This window comes from Drosophila miranda, chromosome 4, assembly GCF_003369915.1.
Source record: "Drosophila miranda strain MSH22 chromosome 4, D.miranda_PacBio2.1, whole genome shotgun sequence".
NCBI classification, from domain to species: Eukaryota; Metazoa; Arthropoda; class Insecta; order Diptera; family Drosophilidae; genus Drosophila; species Drosophila miranda.
The window spans coordinates 9518344-9542720 of NC_046677.1; the positions used below are offsets into that span (position 1 = coordinate 9518344).

Below are 24377 nucleotides of genomic sequence, written 5' to 3' on the forward strand. Positions count from 1 at the left end.
GCGCCGATGAGTGGTTTATTGCTTCAAATTTGTCTGAAATCTGATTTAATTGTTGAAAAATCTCCAAGATTAACTCCTAAAACTATTCAGATTAACTTTTAAAACCCTTGGACAGCTGGGCACTGCTTAAATTCTATTTAGAGAATGTATTCCTCTAAAAGAATGAATTCTTAATGTATTCCGTGTGATGTTTCGAGCCACTGATCATGTCTGAAAATGTGCAAAGTCTTTTCCTAAATTGATGTTTGTTTTCCCGCGAATATCAGGTTCTTTGCCCCAAAACAGCAGGGTGGTTGGAGGGGGGTCCGGGCATGCCCCATGCACTATCTTTTACAACTTTTACTATGCGTATTTCATGTTTCGTTCTTTCTCGAGAGTATCTATAAAATAAAACTCGGGACGATTGCATTATGGCCATAAAAAGAGAACATTTCGTTGTCGTTGTTGCTGTCGCTGTCGCTTGTTGTTGCTGGAATGATGATATCGTTTGTGGCAGCTTTCGAGTTTCTCGCCTGACCTTAAGCGCGTCAATGTCCCCTCAGGAGGAACCTTGAACGATGATGTCTCCACTCGGACTCGGACCCCGCAATCGCAGGGAAAACTCCCTCTCTTGGAGAGGGGGGACACGTTTTCGGACTTACGTTTTTGAAGCGTAAATGAATTTTGTTGTGTCCCTTTGAAGTTTTTCCATGTTAATTGGGGAAATTAGGCGCGTATCCATCCATTCTTTTGCTTCCATTAAAATCGCTCACTCGCTCGCTCGGACACGGACTCGGACTCGTATTATAAGACATTTTTTTTTTATCGTCGTTTTTTATGTGGCTGCCTCCGCGCCGCTGCTGCACTACGTTTATAATTACGTTAACTTCAATTACTGGCTTACGTACGTAAAAATATCAGACCAATTTCCAGGTGAAAACTGGTTTCAGGTTTTCAGTTGCTCTCTGCCTCATTTTGTATCGTTTTTTATTTTTATTTATTTATTTTTTTGTGTGTCTTTTGTCTGTCTGTAGAGCTCCAGCTCCAGCTCCAAGTTTTGCTATAATTTTAATTTCTTTTTGAAGTCCAGCGCTAACTGTGTCTCTCTCTCTTTCTCTCTCTCTCTGTCTCTTTTTAACTGGCATTTTAACTAGTAGTTAAAAAATTGTTCGTAAGCATCTCTAAATTCTTGGGAATCAAGAGGCACGGCACACCTTACAGATGGTTTAAAGTCCATCGATTGATGAGAATACAGCATCGAATTTTGGGGGATATTTTATATTTTTTTGTGGGAGATTTGTTTAGGAAAAAAATGCAATAAAGATCCTAGATTTCTGGATGTAAAGTCTGCCATGAGAGGGTCTAAAGATGCAGCTATGAAAAAGTCAAGAAAAAGGGTTTTTCCAAGAACTTTTTAATGGGTTTTTCTGGTGTATTAAGGGATCTACATACTATAGTGGAGAACTCATATATGACTCACAAGAGATCTACTCTTATATCTTTGAAATTCTCTTTGCAATGCACTGCAAAATGAATATCTTTTACCATTTTTGAGATCTTTAAGGTCTCTAAACACAGAGACATTCACTGCATCATTGTCTGGGGATCTTCCACACACTATCCGCTGAACCCGTACTTTGACACCTACTCTCCTTCCCCTCTCTCCCTTCCGCTGTGGCTCTTTTCACACCCTTTTGCTTCCTACTGCTGCATTTTATGTTTGTTTTAATTCAATTCTCGCTCGTTCTCTCTCTCTCTCTCTCCGCTCATCTCTTTTTTCTCTCCGCTCCGCAAGAGATTTTGTAGTTTCACAGGGAAGTGCGATTGCGGGGGCAGGGAGGGGTTCTCCTCACATATTTCTGTGTTTTGTTTTGCTTTTGGTTTTTGGTTTTTGCATTTGTTTTTTATGTGTGTTTTGATTCGTTTCGTGTTTTGTGTTTGCTGCTGCTGCCGATGCTGCTGCTCTTTGAATTTCATTTTTAGATTTCAATTTATTTTCGGCGTAGTTTATGCCAATTTGGTTTTTTGGGTGCGATTTCTTTTTGAATATTATGTATGCCCCCATGCCCCATATGTGCATGTGTGTGTGTTTTCTCTGTGATTTGTGTGTGGGTTCCCCCCAGCGATAGTGTGTTTTGTGAGTGTTTCTTCAAACGAATTTGATTTGATTTGATTTGATACAAAACAGGCAGAGAGGGTATTGCGGTGTGGAGATAGAAAGTACCAGATAGAAGATACAATCGTATAAGAACCCATAAGAAGGGTATCTCTGTCTTCGGCTTTGGAAGCCATGCATTTCCTTCTTGCTTTTTTGTCTTTGCCGCTGCCTCGTGTATTTGTTGTATAATAGCCAATAAAAAAGAGCAACAAAAATAGCAACAAATGGGAATGCAAGCGCTTTTTGAGCCGTACTGTACCACCCTCTCGTATCGCATCTCCCATCTCCTTCTGGCGTCTGTCGTGGGTGTCACTGACAAAATACTATACAGATCTGCCGTTGGTGTTTCTCTTTTTTTAAAAGCATATTAACTAATTGACGTATGTGTTTATCTATAAGCAACAGAAAAAACTGTTTCCCTTGCTCGAGGATCCCCAGCCATTCATCCATCCATCCATCAGTCCATCCGCTGGCGACCCACAAATATTTGAAATGACTGACATTTTGGACACAAAAAATCAAAAGAAACAAATGTTTTGGCTCATTCGGAACCAACCAAAAAGTATCTCTGGGAAAAGAGAGACAGAGAGAGACAGAGGGAGAGATCTGGCGGTACTTCAGGCCTCAAACTATAATTATCTTAATTAAAAATCTCCAAGTCAAAGTTGTGGCAAGTCCGAAAGTCTCTGGCTGTGGCTCTGGCTCGGGCTAAGGCTAAGCCAAATGATTAGCTCATCTGGTTTTCTGGCGAATTAAGTAATCAAAGTCGTTTAAGGCCAAGCGACAGAGCTGCTGCCTTCTATAGGGAAAAACTCGAGACAAACTCGGCTTTTGGAGGTACCCACATACACCCCTCCCCCCCTCAAAAAGTCCACTCCGCACTTGCACATTGCTCTGCCTCTCCCTCTCTCTCTCTCGGTGGCTCTCTGTCTCTGTTGAAATTTAAATATACGAAATAAATAATTTTCAGCTGGCTTTTTGGCCGAAATAATGTTGATGTCATAGGTTCGTTCTCGTAAAACAAAAACAAAAACAAAAAACAACACCAACGATTTCTGGTAGGCATTCACTCCGAAAACGCTTTGAGCGTGAGCTAATGCAGGCATCCCATTCTCAGCCCCAACCCCAAACCCAACACCTCCCCCTTCCGAAGAAACAACACAGCGAAAAAGCGGCAGAGGAATGCCCATTATATTTGCCAAATATTTGCTTTGTCAAAGTATTTTTCTGGTTTGCTTTTTTTACGAGTATTAGTTGATTTCGGAGTGATTGAAATGGTCAGAACGCGCGTGCTGCCAGGGCGAGTGGGTGGGGCCTGGAGGGAGGGGCGTGACTATATCTATAAAAAAAAACTACAGGGAAGGGTCTGTCTGATTAGGGCGCCCATGAGTCAGACGGCTCTCGGTGCGGTACGGAGCGAAGCGGACTCCGAATGGATTGTCTAATGTAAATACACTTCAAGATTATGTCGCTTTGCTGTTAATCTGAAATCTAACCGGTTTTAACCCATTACTGTAGCTATTACATATTCGGAGTAAACTATGAAAGTTAATTGAGAAGGTCTTAGCTCTTAAAACATAGGTTTTCATTTCTAGATGCACTCAAATTTGTATACCTATCTCACTATAACTTTCGGACTTTTCGGAGTCAACTCCGAAAATTTTCCTGACCTTGTTTTATCATTTTTATACGTTTGATAAACCATTTGGCAATATCGTGATCAATTTATCTTTTCGGAGTCAATTCCGAAACTGTTCCAAAACGTTTTAAATTTAGTTTTCATCACTTATGATCAGTAATTAAGTGTTTAGGAACGCTTTTAAACATTTTTATTTTTTCGGAATCAACTCCGAATATTGTTGTGTTCTTTTCTGCACATCTTTGACCCCGTCGGAACTTTCCAGCAGGGCCTTTCGGCACACTTTTGCCTGCCGTATCAGAAACCCCCCTCCGGCAAATCAAGTTCTAGTTTTAACTGCATTTGATATCTTGCGAAATCGTTTCGGACTTCTCTCTCTCTTTTCTATTCCACTTACCTGTTGCTTAAGACCCAACAGACGACCAAAAAAAGGCCCCAACTAAACTCTATTATTACCAGAAAGACTGAAAGAAACCGAAATCGAAACCGAAAGATGCCCATAAAGCAGAAGCAGCAGCAGGAGGAGAACAGCAACAACAAGAGCAGAGCGGTGGCGAATGACCGACCAAAAGTCGAACGAACGTCAGAGCGAGCGACCACCTTTTCACACACACACACACACACACACACACACACAGGCTCTCGTATCAGTTTTTGCTTGAGAATTTGAGAATCTAGAATAATTATTAGGCGTGTGTGTGTGTGTGTGTGCGGGTCTAACCAATACAACAAACAACACATCAAACAGCAAAAGCAGCAGCAGAAACCTCTCCAGCGCCAGCGCCAGAGCCAGAGCCCAACAGAAAAGAAGAGAGCCATAAGGCGGGGAGCAGGAGGAGGAGGAGGTGGAGCAGCTCCAAGACTTTACCTAACGCTCGTACGCTTTGGGCTCGATTCGGAATCCCATTGCACGAGTGTGTGAGTGCATGTGTGTGTGTGTGTGGCAGCTCTGCGTATCTGCGTGTGTGTGTGTGTGCGTTTTATAAAGTTGATTGCACTCGATTTTTAGATAAAGCTTTTTCAAGGTCATCAACGAAAAAACAACCGACGAAACGTACCCCAAAAAAAAAAAGCGCGCGCTCTCTTTGCCACTACTCACATGTGGTTGTTGTTGTTGTTGATTCTTCTAAGAGAAAACAAACATCTTGCAACTCCTCCAAGGAGATTCCTGCATCTTCCCGAAGGAGTGTAAGCCTCCCTCCTCCCCTTTTTAATTGAAAACTATGCCAGCAGCAAATAAAAAGTGCGAGCTTTTCGGACTGCAACAGCGGCAGCAGAAGGACTTCTTTCGCATCGCATCGGGGGAATAAAATTAAATAAATCAAAACAAGATTTATGTCTGCTGCTGCCGCAGCCGCTGCGACGATGTCTGTTCTGGGGCCCGTTGTGTATTCAAATCTGACAGTCGAAAATAATAATGCCACACACCGAAATCTCAATCCCCGAGACAATGAGAGACGCGGCGGCGGACGCTGCAGCTCCTCCTCCTCCTTCGTCTTCCTCTTCCTCCAGCGGGCGAACCTCTATAGAAATTATATTAGACGGCGACTCGTTTTTGCAGCAGCGGCAGCAGCAGCCTCCTCTCTCTCTTTTGTTTTTGTTTTTTGTGATATTTTTCGGCATTTTTTGTGCTTTTTTTTTTTGGGAGGAATGAGATTTTTTGCAGCTGTTGGACGAATTGAGAGCCGGTTTATACGGAGTATTCGTTCCCCTTTTTTGTGGGTTCTGTGTGAAAAGAAGTTCTCAAATGCAGAAAGTGCGGTGTGCAGAGGATCAGGTTCTGCGGCCCCGAAAAACATTGGTTTAGTGTGAAAAAGGATAAGGTGGGCATACGACAAGACGTTGGTACATAAATTGGGAATTTAGTATTTTATTTAGTATTTTTTCTGAAATCTTTGGGATTTCTAGTAATTTCTTTGATTTTTCCTAAATCACTGAAGTAATTTCTTTGAATTTAACCAAAATTCCAGTTTTTAAACTTTCAGATTTCTATAGAAATTTTATTCAAATTTTTAAAATTTCCTGAAATTTGTTTTTTCTCTCCCAAGAGATTTTTTGTTGCAAAAATGAATTTTTTATTCCTTTAATCAAATCAGTTTTCCACATGACTTGCATTCCAAATCCCATGGGATAATGATGGCAATTTATTGATTTTTACGAGTGCCCCATGGGGCAGGGCAGGGCATGGGCAGGAGCATGCAATTAATGGAGCGGATTTCATTTCGGAGTGCGCTTTGAAAGACGAGACTTGAAAATCGCATGGAATTTCACACACAGAAATTCCAGAAATAGATCGTAGAGAGTGGGTTCTGGTTTATTTTTTGTTTTCGGGGACTGGAATTCAACGCCTGTTTTGCGGCCTCCAACCTCACAGCCACAGCCACTGCCACTCCTCTTTACAGTCCCCCTCGATTTGCTCCGCTCTTCCTGCGCCCCTTCCTCCCCTCCATCCTCCCTCTGTTTTGTCGTTTATTTCTTTCGATTTTCTAGCCCTCGATTTCAATTAAATTTTGGTTTGAAATTCCACAAACCCAAATGTGATTCAATTAAACATTTATAACGCGCAATAAATGGTGATTGGAATTGATGATTAATCGATTCATAGATACCCTGTAGGCAATAGGAGAAGCAAATGTTTTACCGACATTTAAAGGAAGGTTTTCATAAGTTAGATCTTTCAGTGGATGGCATTTCCTTTGCTCTAACCAATATACCCTTCAAAGAACCTTCTTCCCTATGAAATTTGCATACAACTATGCCCCACGCAGCACACAGCACTCATCATGGATGGGATGTGTCTATAGAATATAGAGCATATATTCGTATTCGTATTCGTATTCGTAGTGGAAATATTCACTCATAAATTTACGAGTATTTCTGCGTCATCGTTCGCTCTGGCGAAGAAAATTCCAGCGCTGCGACGATTGTGATTTTGATTTGATTTTAAGTCGAGTGCTCCATAAAATAAATCCACACTTATGCATCGTATTGCAAATGTATCTGCATGCGCGCACATGTATCTTTTGGCTGTGTTTTCTGTACTCTCTGTATTTGTGGATCGGATTGGAATGGAATGGAATCTACGCCATTTCTGTGTGGCACAAAACTAATTTGCATTCGAAGTGTAAACAATGGCCAAATGGAATACAGAATACAGAGAAATACAAGCATATATATGGAATATCTATAGGATGTATACCCCATCGATATGTGATATATTTTTGATTGGGAAAATTGCTTCGAAAATATTGAAAATTGTACCAACAATAGATTTTATATTTCGTATATTTCTGCTTCATAGTTTCTGTCTCTTTCTGTATCTCTATTTTTTCTGATGATGGAGTCATCTGCAGCACACAAAAAAAAAATATAAATAAATATTCCCTCCACTTAGCTCACACTTTTTTTTGGTTTTGTGGTAGGCTCTGCTTTTTATTGGTTATTTATTTGGATTTTATGTAAATTTCGCCAACGAATGCTGGGGTTTTCCTTACTTTTTTCGTGTGTCTGGTGCCTAAAAGTGACATCTAGCGGATGGAGATGCTTATTTTATAGGGTTTAAACGAGATCTATGGCGGGGTCTGTGCTTGATTATTGTAAAATGAGTTATTTATGAAAGCGAAGGGATTGAAGATATGCCGTTTTGTGTGGGAAAATGATGTCAGAGTGTATTTTATGAAAGACGAGCGTTTTTTAAAGGAAAATTGTCATCTTTTACGGCTAGTATTTTTTTTCCACCTATGAGATATATTCTCCTCCTCAAACCATCTTCTCCCGCGCCAAAAAACACCGCTCCCTTCCTGTGGAATTTCCTGTAAAATGTTATCCCCAAATTACCTCCTAAATGTTTTTCCAAAACTAATTATGTTTTTACGACTACAAGTCTGGCACTTCCCCTTGATCCCTAGATCCTTTACAAGAGTGGAGTTTATGGAGTGCCTCCCCATAAAAATAATGCATAAAAATCCATCATAAAAACGTAGCAGACCAATGAAATGGACCGCGCGGGGAAAATGATGGGAAATGCGTGACATATGAGAGATAATACAAAAGTTGATGACGTGAAAAGCTAAAGAGAACGAATTATAAGAGGGGAAAATTGTGAATTGGGACAGATTTTCATGTCAAAAGGTCACTTTTTCTCATCAGCCAGGCTGTCAAGGAAAAATCGACCAAAAAGAAAGGAAAACCCCTCTCTCAGAAGGTGAGAGAATTTACTTGGCAAAACAGGAAGCAGAATATGGGAATCCCCAAAAAACCAAAAGGAAAATGAATAATGGAAAATTAGCAAACATCTCTTTCCGCTCTACCTCTCTTTCACTCTCATTTTGATTTGATTAATTACCCGAAAATTTGACATAAACACGTTTTCGGGGGCACAAATGAAGCAAAAGTCTGAGATACAAGATACAAAATAACAGCAGCAGCCGCATCGATAGATAGAACAAAACTCTTGTCCAGATTCGTGGATTCTTTTGGGATTCGGTTTCGAATGATTAATGAATTGATTGACAACAACAACAGCAGCAGCAGGCAGTATCTTTTAGGCCTTTGGGCCAAGCACTTGCCATCTTTGCCTTCATGGTGGCTAAAACGCTTCCGGGCATTTGGTTTTTAAGGGAATTTTTACGGGTTTTTCGGGTTTCGAGATTGGGAAAGAGGCTTCCACTGGATGTGTGGTTTTTTTTTTGGTTAATTGGTTGAGGGTTCAAGAGCATGGCACTGCGCCTTAATGATAGATTTCTGTGAAAAATAATGACAGAATTTTAATGAATATTGCATGGAAATGGTAGTTTATACTGAAACTTGAACTCTAAGAAGATTTTTAACTCCGCATTCTTTTCCCCTTTCTTTGCTCTGGCTAGTGCTTCTTTTTGGCCATCATTCGGTATTGGGTTTGCATGCCAATCCGCAGTTAGTCGTCGAACAAAAACTGTATGAATATATATGAAAATGAATGCCAATGATTTATGCTGCAAAACACATTCCATAGACAGCCGATAGCTTAACCCAAATATCGAATGTTTTTGGGTGTTTACTCAGCTTGAACGAGCATTTGGGCAGGTTTTCGAGAAGGATTATCTCCATGCCGATCGGTGGGATATATTTATGTGGGGTTTAAACAGCTGCGGGGAAGCTTCCCCGCCATTGGGGTTTCTATGGGGGAAAAAAGGCGATATTCCACTCACGTAAACCCGAGCGAACCTGTTGATATCTCTATAGGAAAAAAGACGACTCTTTCCCCCACCGAGTGGCTCTCTCTCTCTGTCGCTGTCGCTACGATATGCAAAACATGTCGAATGATAGTCTCGAGCCTCGAGCGGTGGCTTTTATGCGGTATTAGCCCCTATGTGGGCCCCTCTTGGCTTTGCTTCTTTCACGGCCCACAGCACTGCTGATAGCGCACTCCATGCGGAAGCACTTTCTGTACTCAAAGTTGTGCCTGGAGTTTGATAAACCTCCGCCCAGCCAAAAATCGTTTCAAGTGGGTAAAGACTGTGCCATGGTCTCTGTCATTATGCATGCATCCAATGTTCGGAACCCCGTAAAGAAAACGAGGCATGTCTTTAGGTTCCTCTAATGGCCGTTCAAGTATCCACCATTTCCTGTTCGTTCCCCCAGAGATTTAAGAGCTTAAAGTTTATATCCAAGGAAACTGATCACTCCTTAACCGGATTCTATTCCTCTATTTGCACTCCCTACTTTCATCGCAATCTCAGGCGCGAAATACCTTCGTAAAGACCTTCTTTTCAGCCCCAAAGATAGCCATTTATTTGTCAACTTTATTCTGTGTAAATTTCTCTATTTGCTTAACATTATTAATGTCTCATTGTTTTATGTTTCTCTGCTTTTGCGCGCGTACTCCCTATTTGGGCCACACACATTTTTGTACGTATTCTTGCGTACGCGACAATAAAACCATTTTTTAACGCACGAAGCCGAATCTTTTTTTGCAAACACTTTTTTTTTATTGTCTTTACACACGACACACGACGAAATGCAGACACGAAATAATGAGTTTATGTATTTTAAACCGACCTAAATTATGGACAACAGAAATGCTTTTTGCGGAATTTCAAACAAGGTCTCGCATCGGATCTACTTAGATATGGAAGAAGTACAGTAATGCGATAACCTGGCCAAAAAAAAACAACACGAATCGTGTCAGCGATAAGAAAGACGGCGGCACTCTTTTGGGGTTTTGGAAGGAATATACAGACATTCGAATGGAAGAGGTGCTTATCTGCGAGCACCGATTGGGGGGGCTATTATTTCAATGAGTTTTGATTGCGATCGGATGTAGAAACAAGATCTTCAATTAGCATTCGAATGGGAATTGATACTTTGGATAGTTTTCGAAGAGATTGGCGGCATTTCTGCCTTCATTTTGATGAGAGATGTTTATCTTATGAACTAAGATTCCATTATTCTGGGAAGGTTCTTAATTTTCTTGCTTGATCTTTGAATTGATATTTTAGAGGGATTTCTTGGAGATTTGTACCTCTTCCTTGCACCTTTCTCTTGTATCTTCTGTCTCATATCTCAACCCAAAGAGAACCATCAATCAAGTGCCTCTGAAATGTTGTGTTCATAACATAATTTACACACAATTTACGGTACAACTCGTATCCGTTGCTACTCGTATAAATAATCCTCCTTATTTCTCGAGTATTTTTCGGTTATTTATTTGAATATTATTTTTATGCAGAAAATTGTACGGAGTGTTGATAAAATTGTCACGTAATGTATTTTGTGAAGGAAGGAACTTTCGGGAGTTCTTGGAATTGTGACGGGGGTGTGGAAATGATTAACAAATATCGTCATAAATTATGTTTATTAATGAGCGATCATTTCTTGTAGATTTTTGATAATTGAAACTATAAAACAAAAAGCTATAAAATTATGGTAAATTTTTGAATGGAATTTAAGCCGTTTTTTAATTAGCTTAATGATAAAATATAGTATTCGAAGAATAAATTTGTTGGGACTCCTAGGGAGCATGGGAATAATTTTCTCCAAATTAAATAAAATTTCCCTAAGTTTGTAATCAAATTTCCCATAGCATTTACCCGTCGCCTCACATTTATCGTAATCGTATAATCCCTCTCTCTCTCTCTCGCTCGCTCGCTCTCTGGAAAATTATACGTTTCGAGCATTATCTCACCTCTCTCGTTCTCCACTTCTCTCTATCTCGCTCGCTGCTGCAAACTTTTGGCACTCACTGTGTAATTTTAATTTAATTAAATTCTAAGCACGTCTTGGCGGAAAAAAACTGTAATTACGAGTACGAACAGAAAAAAATAATATAATACTTTGCGAAAAAAAAGAAGAAAAATTGCCAAAGAACTGTAGGAAAAAAACGAAGACGAAACGAAGACGAAGCCAAAGCCGAAGAGAATTCTTTGGAAATCTTCTGCTCTGTTCCTCTGTCTCTGTCTGCCCCTCGTTCTTGAGTTTTCTAAACGGTGATTTAGCCATTATGTTAACGGTAAAATGTGCAGAATCTCTTGGAGAGGGAGAGAGACGCAGAGAGAGTGAGAGGGGTAAACCGGTTCCCTCCAGGTAGGAGATGCCGCTTCGTCGTCGTCGTTCGTTTGCTTTGTGCAACCGATTCGCTTCTTTCGTGTGTTGCATAACCACCCCCCGGCCCAGCCCCCGCTCCACCAGGTCTCTGGCGTTTTGTGTCTCGTTCCATTGTTTGAGGAGAGGAGAGGATTGTTGTGTTCAACATGGTTCTAAGCGGAGCTTCGGCTAATTTTCGTAAGTTTCGTCTGCCGCAAACTGTTACGCCACAAGCAGAACAAAAAAGACGAAAAGAAGAGGTAATTTTTGTTAGTAAAAGTTGTTAAAATTAATGTGGCAGCAAGGGGTTAAGAGTTAGACCATGACATCTCGATGTTAAATGGTAGATAATGGAACACACAAGCTGAGAATTAACGATCATTAAGATCCATTGAGTATTCACCGAGTTATAAATAGTTGAAGATGGTCTAACACCTTTCTGAGATAACGAAAGAGGTAGGAATGCACCAGAGAGTGTTTTCTCCTTGTAAATTTACAGTCAATAAATAAAATAAAATAAATAAAATACTGAAACCCCAAGAAGAAGAAGAAACGGGAGATAAGAAGAAGAGGTAGCCATAAGGAGAACACAAAGAAAAGGCAGGAAAAAGAGAAGGAATACCAATCATTATCAAAAACTGCATTTTCTGTTCTTGTTTACATTTCCTCTCATAGTCTCTCTCTCTCCCTCTCTCTGTTTATCTCTCTTTAGAGAGCATTCCTTCCTTGTCTGTGGCGCTGATAAAAATAAAATCGGATCCACAAACAAATATATTTTCAAGCCGCGACGACCGTCAGACGACGACAATAATAATAAAAATAAACAGAAATGAAATTTGTTCTCCGTGAGAGTAGAGTCTTGAGTCTCGCCTGCGACTTGTTGAAACTGTTTCGTGCAAACAGGAAAAGCCAAAGATACAGATAGTTCATAGAGCTGTGTCCCCCCGCCCCCCCATCGTCTCTCTTTCGCTCAATTAACAGGCTTTTGTGAAAATTCAGTGAATCTCCTTTAATGAAGTGGCGTGTCGGCCGGCAGTTCTACCATTTTTGGGGTCTTCAGGTCTCGAAATAGATCCAGAAAATATTGATTTATGAGGGGCTTGGTTTCAGAGAGAGAATCGATGGAAATCCCCTGTTTTTGAATGTGAATTTAATTATTCTTTGATTAAAATACCAATAAATATTCCCTTGGTGTATTTATCCCTTAATAGATACAATTTCGCTATTGATTCGAAGGGAAGATACATTTATAAATCTTCTCTTAAATATATCTTTTTCTTCCTAGTTTTAATCAACCAAAAGACGGCGTTCTATGAAAATTCTGGTGTTTCGCTTCAATACTTGGCGTATCTGGCAGATACATGTGTCTGCAATGTATCTGTGCATCTTTTAAGCCGCACAAAGTCGCGTACAAAGCAACAATTATAAACAATGAAAACAACAACAATGAAATGCATTATTATTATCAGCAAAAATACATGACAAAAGAATAGACAGAGAGCGAAAGAGACAGAGCGAGAGAGAGAGAGAGGGAGGGAGAGAACAGAGAGTGAAAGAGAGGGAATGCGATTATGCCTCTGCCGCTGCTGCTTTTGTGCCACGCGTACAGGAAATTATATAAAACAAGTTTCTGGAGGGGAGGGGCAGAGAGGAGAGTGCAGTGGCCAGGGGGGGTATGGTATGCCCCAAGGGCTTGGGGGGTAGGGGCAGGCAAAAACAATGAAGAAAAACGCAATGCAGTCGCAGTGGCAGTTGTATCTCTCTCTCTCTCTCTTTCTCTCTCTCTCTGCCTCTCTGTTTGTATCTTGTATCTTGTATCTGTGTGTGTGTGTGTCCAACAGAAGAAGAAAATGTTGTTGATGTTTAAAAAGCAAATACAATAAAGCATTCTCCCCATGTCACACACACACACAGCTACAGATACAAGATACAAATGTATCTGTGTGTGGCAAGAATGCTCCATGCTGCCATGCGTGCGTGTGTGTGTGTGTGGAAAAACTCTTTTGGGTGGTGGCTGCTGCTGTCATCGTCGGCTCCTCGTTGCGCATACGACACGTTGGCCCAGCCCAAGAAAATGAGAAGCAAAAACCCCAGCAGAAAAGATACTTTAATTTGCGCAGAAACTAGAGGTTATACGGGTATTATTTTATCTTGTAGATGGAAGGGTTTATGGGGGTATAGAGAGAGATATAGATCTCTGATATAGGATCACATTTCAAGGGGTTATGAATAGTTGAAGGATGATACAAGAGTCTTCATACGACTTTGCCCATACATAACTGTTATTTTCGCATATCATTAAGCTTTTTGAATAGAAAAACAGCTTAGAACCTGCCATATATCATTATGATAATCGGTTCCCATCCCCAATAAATGATGATCTATCATCTGTTTCCCTGTAATGATAGATTGTTGTCCCTCTGGAAAACCATTTACTCATACGGCATCCAATTTGCATGCCCTTCGCTCCTTCTCCTCCCCACCGACACGTCTCCTTATTGTCTGCAGCAGCTTCTGCTCGTAGGGGCCCTCCTTCCCCTCCTCCGTTTAAATCCTTTTCCGAGATACATTTAAACCTTAACCCTTGCCTGCCGAAAACAGTGAATGATGAGGGGTAATGGGAGGGTGGGGTGGGGCTAAAAGAACACTACACTGCGCCTTTGGCAACACAAAAGAGGCCTCCTCTCTTCCAGCCCTTCAGCATGCCCCTCCACACACACACTCTTCTTCGGCGTCTTTTACTCATTTCGTTTTTCCGTCTTTTGGTGCTAGGAATAGGCATAGGCATAGGGTTTTTCTTATTTCGGTTTTCCATGGGGCTGCTGCTGCTGCTGCCTCTGAGGGAAAGGGATCTCTGTGCTCTGCGCTCGGGGCCCCCAAGTCTTGGCCCTAAGTGTTTCTTGTAACTTGAGTCTTCAAGTGGCCATCTGGCATTTGCTTTTGCCAGCTTTTCTTCCCCCATGCAGTGCCCCTGTTCTCCCCTCGAGTGTGGCAACTTATGTCAAGCCGGGCATTTTGTTAAGAAATAATACTATAAAACAGTACGAACAAAAGCCGTAGCGTGTAGCAAATGTTAATACAATTTTCCTTTCTCTTTTCTTTCATTTTTCCAGTGTTTCATTTACGTTTTTTCCAACGCGTTTTTTTCATCCGCTGTGCATCCATCCAACCCCCCGCCACCTGCCACCCCCCAATCCTAAATCCTCAATCCTCCAGTTAGGCATCAGAAAATCAAACGACGAAAAGTACAGCAGAAGAGCAGAAGCAGCAGCAGCAGCGGCCACAAACAGCACATCATCGGGAGCATCATCTAACGCTGCAGCTAACAGATGAGCCCCAACAACAGATGTCAATTGCTGCAGCCGAAAATGCAGGGTAAGTAGGGGCCCACGGCTATACAGGGGGAACGATGCTGTAGGGTGGGAGGTCTCATGGCTAATTAGATAAATTGGATGGAGGAACAATAACAAATGGGGGAGGGGGAACGTAAATCACTTTAAATTCTATCCCTAGCGGACTTTAAACCATCAAAACTCTGTCGGAATACACGGAATTTTAGTAATTGAATGGAAATCTAAGGGATAAAGGTGATGCCCTATGGAAAACCCTGAAAATATACCAAAAATCCACTAAAATACCATCCCTAACAGACTCCAACCCATGGTAACTCAGTCATTTATCAGTGCATTTCATTCAAAACAATTTCTATCGCCTGAATTTGCAGGGGTCTTCCTTATGGCTGATGAGATCGAATATCGATGAATAAAAGCTTTTTGTGGTAGAATTTCAAAAGGGGAGAATGTAGGCGGAGGATTAGTCTGAAAAAACCACTAAAATACTATCCCCAACAGACTCCAAACCATCGTACCTCCGTCATTTATCATACGATTTCAATCAAAACGATACTTATCGCCTGAATTTGTATCCTACCTTATGGCTAATGAGATATAATCGATAAAACAAAGCCATTTGTGGTAGAAATCCTAAAGGGAAAAATGTAGGGAGAGGTTTAGGCTGAAATACTATCCCTAACAGAATCCAAACCATCGTAACTCATCCAAAAAGCGCACCATTTCAATCAAACCACTTTCTATGGCTGGACTTTGGAACCTACTTGGAATAATCATGAACGTGTTTCGGGCCAACTCTTAACCCATGGCTGCCAAGAGCCCTTTTATCGGCCTGGGAAATACCCAAATGGCACTTGCCTTTGCCGGGGGGAGCCAAAATCCAGTTTCAGGCAATAAAAATCGCAGAGGGCGAAGATAGAATCATAAAAATCGCCACATAATTTGAGTTCAACAAATAAAAAGAGTAATAAAATCAATTTCAATCAAAATACCAAACGACAAATAAAACAAATACCAAAGAAACGGAAAGACGGCAAAGACAAGAGAGAAATTATGAGAACAGAAGAGCAGAGCAGAGCAGAGAGAAACGGAGAGGCAACTCAAACCCAAAAGAAGAGGCACATTGAAGGCCCATTCTGGAGGGGAGGCCATAAATCAAATGCCGAAATATGCGCAAAATGTGTGCAAAGAAAAAGAACGAAAGAGAGGGAGATGGAGAGAGATGCTCTGAAGGTGTAGTAGTTGCAGATATATTTCCATCTGTATCTCTCAGATACAGGGCACATGCAATTAATGAACGAACGAACGAACCGACAGGCGTGATGTCGCAATATTCAATGAGCTTCTAATGACTGGCTCATGAGTGTTGTTCGAGTGTTGTTGTTGTTATTGTTGTTTCTGTTTTCGGGTGGCTATAACATTCACAGATTAAATGTCTAGCCAGCATCTAGACCCTCCCCCCCTCCTGCCCCTCAGACATGGAAGCAGCTGCAGATGGGTCTTTGGAAGTTCGGCTCTGTGATAAATTGTGGGTTTTTCCACTCCCCAGAGACCCAGAAATTGCAAAAGAGTTTCAAATATTTATCAGAAGAAAGGAAAATTTAAGATTTCGTGGAACTTTCCATGGTTTTGCACATTTATCGGGAATATTTGGCACTTTTTTGCATGGCAACCGACTTAGAAATACCCAAAAATATAGAATTTTGTATTTATACACTGACAAAACCAATTTAAATTAAATTGCAATTCTAGGATTATTTTAAATAAAATATTCGTATTTTTCATTATTTAGTTTTGTATTTATTTATTTGGTTTTTATCCTAGTGCTATAGAATAAGAAAAAAAAAATATCATTTTGTATTTATACACTGGCAAAACACAATTTAAATTAAATTTGAATTCTTGGAATTTTTTTCCATAAACTATTATTTTTTTCTTTAATTTATTTTTGTATTTTATTATATTTATTTATTTGTTTTTTACCCTAGTGCTACAGGATTTACTTATGTATATTTAAGGCACTAGTCACACAATTTTTTAATCTTATAAAGAACATTTTAAATAATTTTTAATAAGAATAATTCAATAAAAATTTATTTTATAAGTTTAATTTTTTGTTGTTTTTTTTTTGTTTAAATTTGAATGGGCATACTTTGTTTGTGTTTTTATGTTTATTTTTTTTCTATGCTGCTATTTATTAGATTATTTTCTTATTGTTTTGTTGGGAAAACCAAACTTCTTTATTTTAGGACCTTTTGAAACGTCACTTGTACATTTTTCCCAGTGTACGATGTGCACTCATCTCAAAGGCAATGATTTTTCCTAAAACGTTACTAGTTTTTCCAGCCCAACACTTTTCCACAATGTTTTCCCCCAATTAAACACAGGCGCAGGGGCAGGGGCATGGGTAGGGGCAGGGGGGCAGCACTCATGCAAATCCAATCCACAAAAAAATAATTAAAACTTTTACCCCAAAAAAATACAAATATAAAGTAGGTACAGTTGCTATTTAGTTTCGAGCACTAAACACAGCAAGCAATAACAATTAAAAATGTAGTAGTAGTTGTTGTTTTTGTTGTTGTATCGTTCGTTGCAATTAAAATGAGAAACTTTGTGGATCGTACAGTGCGGTGTGTTGTTTGCTGCCGCCACTAATTGTCATTGGAAGACGCCACAAACACAAACACAAAAACAAAAACAAAAACAAAAAAAAAAGTGAAAGTGAAGAGCAATATACCAGGGTAGTGCCATGTAGCAGAGTGTAGTGCTGTGTTGTGCAGTGTTTTGCATGGGAAATCCATCAGAAGAGACTCCGCCGATGAGTAATTTCCAAACATTTTTTTTGTCTGCCTCTGGAAATAGTTTTTCCCTCCAGCAGCAGCCCATGAAATATGAAACAACTTTATTTCATTGTCAGTGGGTCTCTCCGTGTCTCGCTCTCTGCTATCCGCTCTCTTGGCTCTCTGGAAAAACCGGCTCGAAAAAAAATGATTACGCTTTTGTGAGCCAAAAACTAGAAAATGAAAGTGAAAGTAGGCCAAACTCATCAGCATTCGACTCGATTCCGTCTACAAACGACTCTGGCACTGACTCTGCCTCTGACTCTGGCACTGACTTTGACTACTCATCGGCTGCTACCCAGAGACCGGGGTACAGAGACTGTGTGTTTTTTGGTAGGCCTACTCTCGTATCTAATATCTCTTCTCGCGCTCTGTGTGTGAAGACAATGCAATCTCTGGCTCTGCTCCAGTGTGGAGTGGAGGGGCTTCCATTCGATTCGACTTTGCTTCACTTTCGTTTTCAGTCTTTGAAGAAAAGTGAAAATAATTCAGTGAAAATCTCCGCTTTCTGACAGCAGCGGGAAAGTGAGTTTTGGGGCTTTGGGGGCTTAAGAGTTTTATTACGAAATTCGGGTTTCTTTTGGAGGTTGGGCTTGGCGATTGTATAACCGGGAAATATTCGTCTGGGAGTTCGATTTTCGTATGGGAAAATGAATTTCTTTGAGCGCCTGAATGATGTAAAAGGTTGGGATAGGTTAGGGAAGGGTAACACATCGTTTAAGTAGGATTTTAGGGCTGTGTAAATTCCCTAAAAACATAGATCCACGAATTGTTGTATAATTTCAGTTTGGGAATCAATTTATAGTACAATTTCCATTAATATTACTCTTAAAGCAGCTTTCGCATTCCCCCAAGCACTGATTTGGCTAATTGACACACCCCCAAGCCTCCCTCTATGTACGACTATCCTCAGTTAATCCCCAGCCTAAATCCACTCCCAAATCCACTCGCAAAGATTTCATACACGATTCAGTGTTGCCGCAAGTGAATTTTCTCGCTTGAGATTGGGTTTGGGATTCGGAGGAATGGTGGCCCCAAGGAAATAAAGAAAAGGAAAAAAATATCTATAATTTACTTTTTAAGCGCCCGAAAACATACATTTTCCATTTCGGCAAACAGCAATTTCCCCAGAAACCACAAAATGGGAAAAAATAGTAAAAAAAATAGCAAAAAAGTAGGGAAAACAGCAACAGCAGTGACGATAACGATACCGATAGCCACAGCCGCCCCCACACACAGAAACAACAAAAAAAGCAATCGACACTTGGGGCAACGCCCAACAACAACAACAACAGCAACAAAAATTATAATTCTCCTCCTTTCGGTAGAGCCCCCTCTCGCTCTCGCTCTCGCCCTCTCTATAGCACCCCTCTGTAGCTCGTTCTCTCTCCATAGCCCTTTCTCCCTCGCTCTCTTTTTGGGGAGAAGAAATTATAAGCCGCTTACATAACAATCAAATGGGGGCCTAAGACTTGAGGCCTGTTTTACCAAAGTATCTGCTGCCGCTGCTGCTGGAGGGTCAGTGGCGCCACCAAAAAGGGGTTTTCGCTCGAGGGTTTCCTTCCCTAGGAACCGCTAAAGAGAAGAGTAGAAGTAGAGGAATTGTAGAATCCATAGATACAGTGCATTTTATACTTAAGAATTCTTTTAAAGAATTGATCCTTAAAACGTTTTTTCTTCCTGACCTTCCTGCCAATAGAGCCCCCTTGTTGCCTTTTTTTGGAGCTTGATAAGCTCTTCCGATAAAGAGGGAGAGGGAGAACTGTCCCACGAGTAGAGTCCTATGCATAAATCAAGAACCTTTCGTGGAGATCTTTAATTTTTTTCCACCTTGAAGATACATCCCCCTTTGAAAGACATTTCCCAGTCTCCGCCCCTGTTCCAGGCGGGTACCATCCTTCTCGAATCGAGTGTAAGTGACTCTCACGATGGTTTTTTACGCCCTAATTGCACTGGGCGTGGCAGGCAAATCAAATTGGTAAACAGATTTTGTTGTTTTTCGAGGACTGCTAAGGGGATTCACGTTTCACGTTTGAAGGATGCAACATGCCAGTGGAAATGGTAGAAAATTCAAACAAAAAAATACGAAAAGTCAGAGAAAAAGAGTAAAATATGTAGAATATAGATACAGGGAGAGGGGGAAACGAAAGAAAGAAATAAACATGTGTGAGAAGAGAGCAAGAGAAAAGTGATAGATTTATGGAGAGAGAGAGAGGGAGAGAAGAGACGCCCGTCGTCGTCGTCGTCGTCTCGTTGACGCCCCAATAGGAAACTTTTATTCTTTTTTATGACTTACGCTTTTGTTGTTCGTCCCGATACTTTGTCATTCCACTGTCATGACCCTCCCCCTCCCCATCCCTACCCCACTCTGTGGAAAATTATCGCATTTTATTTTCCTCCTTATCAGAGACGCATTTCCCTGCCTCCCTCCCTCCCTCCCTCCCTCCTCCTGCCTTCCTTTGTGTTTCAGTACCAAAAATTTATATGCAGACAGCGCGCGATATTGCACTTTGCGTTTCCCCCTGCCCCTGCCGCTGCTCCTCCCCCTTCCACACTTTTCCGCTCTCTGCTCAGTTTTTCCATCGTTTTCCCCCCCTCTTTTTCTGCTCTTTCTCTGCCATTTGGCAAAAATTATTTTCGCTTCTGTTATTACACAGTTTTTCTATGCGTTTTTCCTTTCTTCTGTTCTGGCGAATTGCTTTCAATCTTTTATAGTTTTTCGACAGCGTCAAGAGAATAGATGTATCTATTGCTTACACAGAATATGGATGTATCTATTGGTTGGCAAAGAAAGGATTCAGTGGAAAAGGAATAAATTAATTCGAAAGTTTGAATGGTTTTGCAGAGTATTTCCAGACTCTTTCTCTTCATTTCCCACACTCTTTCTCTGGGCCACATCCTTCAATATGTCAGAGCACAAACAGCAAATAACTGGAAGGCAAAACAACACTTGATATGCCATCCGTCTATGTCGATGGCGATGGCGATGCCATCATTATGCTTATTATTCGAATTACTTGCGAGGAGTATTTTTGGAGGCACATTCTTGCTGGTGGGGAAACATGCAGGAATGTCAAAATATTAATTACAGGCTGCTTACCTCAACAGTTTTCCCTCGAAGGTGGGGGCGGCAATTTGTTGTCATGGAAATGCAGAGGCAGCAGAATGATGGAAATGCGAGCCATTGGAGTCGGCTTATTTGTCGCACAGACACAGACACAGCCATAGACACAGCCACAGACGTTGCGTCCAGACATGATTCTTCGATGGGAAATCACCTCGAGGTGGCAAATGGTAAGGGTTTCGATGTCTAATTACCCTCTGGAGATCTGCCTTGGAGGAGAGACCTCTCTCAGGCCATATTGTGTTTCGCTTAAATGATTCCCCAAGTGGATTTCTGTGGCTTATGCCAAACATTTGCCGCCGTTCACACATTCATCAGATTCATCGGGGCTGCAGGGCCATTAAATATTTGCAAACGGCCCAATTTTTCACTAAAAAATAAACTACCGCCTGACCGCCCTTTGAACGCCCTCAATTTCCTTGGCTTTTCCCTCCTTGTGCATTATTAAGCATTTTAGGGGGACAGAGGGGGGATGGTATTTGTCCAGCATGTTGCCAATTCGAATTTATTAAATATTTACAATGGAATCACATATGCAGAAGGGCTGGGTGGTGGAGTCCCAACGGAGGGGGGGGCGGTGTGTGCTTAGGTCTAAAGTTTTGCGTTAAATGGATTGCATATTGGGGAACTATGAATATTTTAGTGGGGGATAAGGTAACGGCATTAAAGATTGGTTTACTAGAGAGGGGAGGGGAGACATTCGACATAAATGTAGCCTTTCGCCTAGGGGAACTTTAGTACAGAATGGAAGATGGAACACTGGCACCCCTTTTCGGACAGTGCCCTAAGATCCATCATAATTTTAGTATCTTTGGCCACAAATCTCTCGCTCGTTTTGCAATTTGCCCCCCAAAAGACAGACCCACGAGTAGAAGCAGAAAAGTCTTGTTTACTGCCTCAACCTCAACCCAAGGTTTTGCTTAATTACCCATCCAAAACGTCAGCTTTACTTCACTTTTGTGTGTATCTGTATCTTTATCTGTATCTGTATTTTAGCGTGTACCTGAGTACCTACCTCAATGGGAGTCTTATTGTTTTTTTGCAGATACTTAACCTTCAAAAAAAAAAGGTAGATATATTTTTAGTTACTTTTTTTCCTTCTGCAAATCAAGTTTAAGCCCAAAAACTGAGCACTGAATTTTGGTGGCTGTCTGTCTGTCTGTCGCTTGCGATGTCTATTTCTATAAATGTTGGTTAAGGTTGGTTTAACTTTGAAATCAAGTTTAGAGAAACACACACACGCACGGCAGGCAGTAGAGGCAGTAGCTATTAAATTATGGTTTCGAATGAGGGACTGGGGGGTGCCCTACCGCTGGGTGGCAAGCAGCAAAACATTAGCTACACTTCTCTCTCCCTCTCTCGCCCTCTCACCCTCTTTGTCCCAACGATACTCGTAATTTAATGCCTTTGTCTTTATGGTCTGTTTTTTTGTTTTTACTCGTATCCGTGAGTACGATCTTGTCCGCTTGTGGGCTGTGGGCTGTGTGCTGTGCGCGAGATACTCTTGCGTTTCGTTCGTTTTCCAGTTTCCAGCGACTGGCAGCGGAGTATCATTGCTGGGCATTAGACACGGTCTGATTATCTGATAAATTCACAGATATGTAAGCGATGGCATTAAAGTAATGGCAAATTATGTTTACCAACTACCTTGCAACTGCCACATCGCACCGCTGGGTGCACTTGAGGGTGGTCTCCAGCATTTTTTTTTTGTGTTTGGTGGGTTTTACTTTGTTTCAGTTGGATTAAGCGAAGGGAAGCCGAGTTGCGATAGCCTGGGGTTGTTCTTTCTCGGGATCGAACACTATAAATGGTGGAAAATGAGTCTAGAGATGATTCCGAGGCAGGTTTTCTTTGTTGGGGATACGGGGAGTCTATGCAAGCAGAGCTCCTATAGGTTTTCTCTTGATGGGGATGTTGTTTCTCAGGATCTATAGCATATAGAGGTTTGGAAACCTCTTTAAGGTAATCTTGGGATGATCTTAGATCATTTTTCCATAAAAGCTGAGTTACAATAGTTTTTTCGTTATTAGGGATGCTCTTACTTAGGATCTTTGATTGAAACATGCCCAAAAACTAGTGTCTATGTGTGCAATCAATGAGGGAACACTATATTTAGGAAAACGAGGTTCAAATCATTACCAGAGATCTTTAATCTACAGATAATAGGTCTGTACCTTTAGATATGATTCATTTCTGAAAAAAACCCACCATCCGTTCTGTGTTCCAATCATTGGCTCGAGACCAAAGGCTCCCTTTATCCTACTGCTCCTCCTCCTGCACCTCCGTCGCCGTTCAGGTCGCGGTGGAAACTTTGTTTTTATTACCGTATTACTCATTTATTGCTTGCTGCAGTTTGAAACAATGAAACGAGGAATATCCAGGGAATGCCATGCCATGCCACGGAATGGTATTTCTGTAGAAAGGGAGGGAAAGAGTGGGGGAATTGGGAATGGGGCTTGGCATGCGTACATATATAATTTTACGGCTTCATTTTGGCAAACCCCAACACCAGAGAGCCACAGAGACCGAGAGCCACAGAGCAATGGAGCCACACAGAGAGACAGAAAGATAGAGGAGAAATAATAAAGGAAAATCATATAAATGGCAAACAGAAAGAAATTGAAAGAATGGGAAGCACAGCAGAAGCAGAAGAAGATGAAGAAAATAATAATAATTTTTGCCTTGGGGTAGGTCATATCCCCCCGTCTCCATGCTCCTCCTCCTCCTCCGCCTCTGCCCTGCTCCTCCTTCTGTTCATGCCACATATGTAATAAAAGCTAAAAGGCATCTCTGAATCTGAATCTTTTCCATACATATCCACTGCATTCAGTTTTGTATCTCGTGTGTGTGTCTGTGTCTGTGTATCTGTATCTGCGTCTGTGTCTGTCGCTTCGTTTCATGTCTCATCAACGCTCCAAAGACGAAGACGAAACATTTTGGTATGCATCAGCATCATCTTGGGGCAATTGAAAGCCAGCCCTGCCCTGCCCTGCCACAGCCCTGCCCTGCCACAGCCCTGCCCTGCCCTGCTGCTGCACATTTCGTTTTCGTTTATAATAAAAATCCACACATTCACATAAACCGACAAAAACATTTACGATCCCCAGCAGCCAGAGGAGCAGCAGCAGAACCAATGTGCAAACCATTTAGTTTTTATTATGATGCAAACTTTCACCATTTAAATATTTAATTTCAAAAACTCCCCGATAGCCCCCTCGACACCCCCAGCGATACTTTGATGTACGACATTCGATACTACTACTCGATATCGTGCCACAATTAGCCATCGAATATGAATCTCCTTTCAAATGTTAGCCTCCATTATGCAAATGCCTCTCTCTCTCTCTCTCTCACTCTCTCTCGGCTCTCCTCTGGTCCATCAATTAATTTAATGGCTGCAACAATGAGTGCTTTTATGACTGCATAAATTATTATTAAATAAATATTTGCCAGCAATCGTTAAGTCGTTAAAAGTGTGTGTCGTGTGTCCAATATGTTTCTCCCTCTCAAAGCGAAAACCGTTTAATTTTTATTAAAATTCTGGCCACATTGTAGCTCAAAACGATTTTATTTTCTCATGCAGTTTTCTAAGATTTTCAATGACTTTCAGCCCCCTGTTCTTTTCGGTATTGGAATTGTAAGAACAACCGAACTACCTATGGCAAATGTATCCTTTCACTTAGGGACATTTTGTACAGAAGTTTGTTGTAAGAAAATGAGAAAT

At 41.1% G+C, this 24377-nt stretch overlaps 1 protein-coding gene and 1 long non-coding RNA gene across 7 annotated transcripts in view; one reads left to right on the forward strand and one right to left on the reverse strand.

Moving 5' to 3' along the window:
* The window catches only part of LOC108162551 (nuclear receptor coactivator 3), a 90065-nt gene that overhangs the window by 14594 nt on the left and 51094 nt on the right, over positions 1-24377 (forward strand). For all 4 annotated transcript variants that reach the window (XM_017297337.2, XM_017297338.2, XM_033393551.1 and 1 more), the window contains one exon: positions 14453-14714. In XM_017297337.2, the coding sequence (XP_017152826.1) occupies positions 14686-14714 (29 nt within the window). In that variant the 5' untranslated portion in view covers positions 14453-14685. The remainder of the gene's footprint in view (positions 1-14452; positions 14715-24377) is intronic.
* LOC117188924 overlaps positions 1-24377 on the reverse strand; it is a 46676-nt gene that overhangs the window by 11221 nt on the left and 11078 nt on the right. The window lies entirely within an intron of this gene.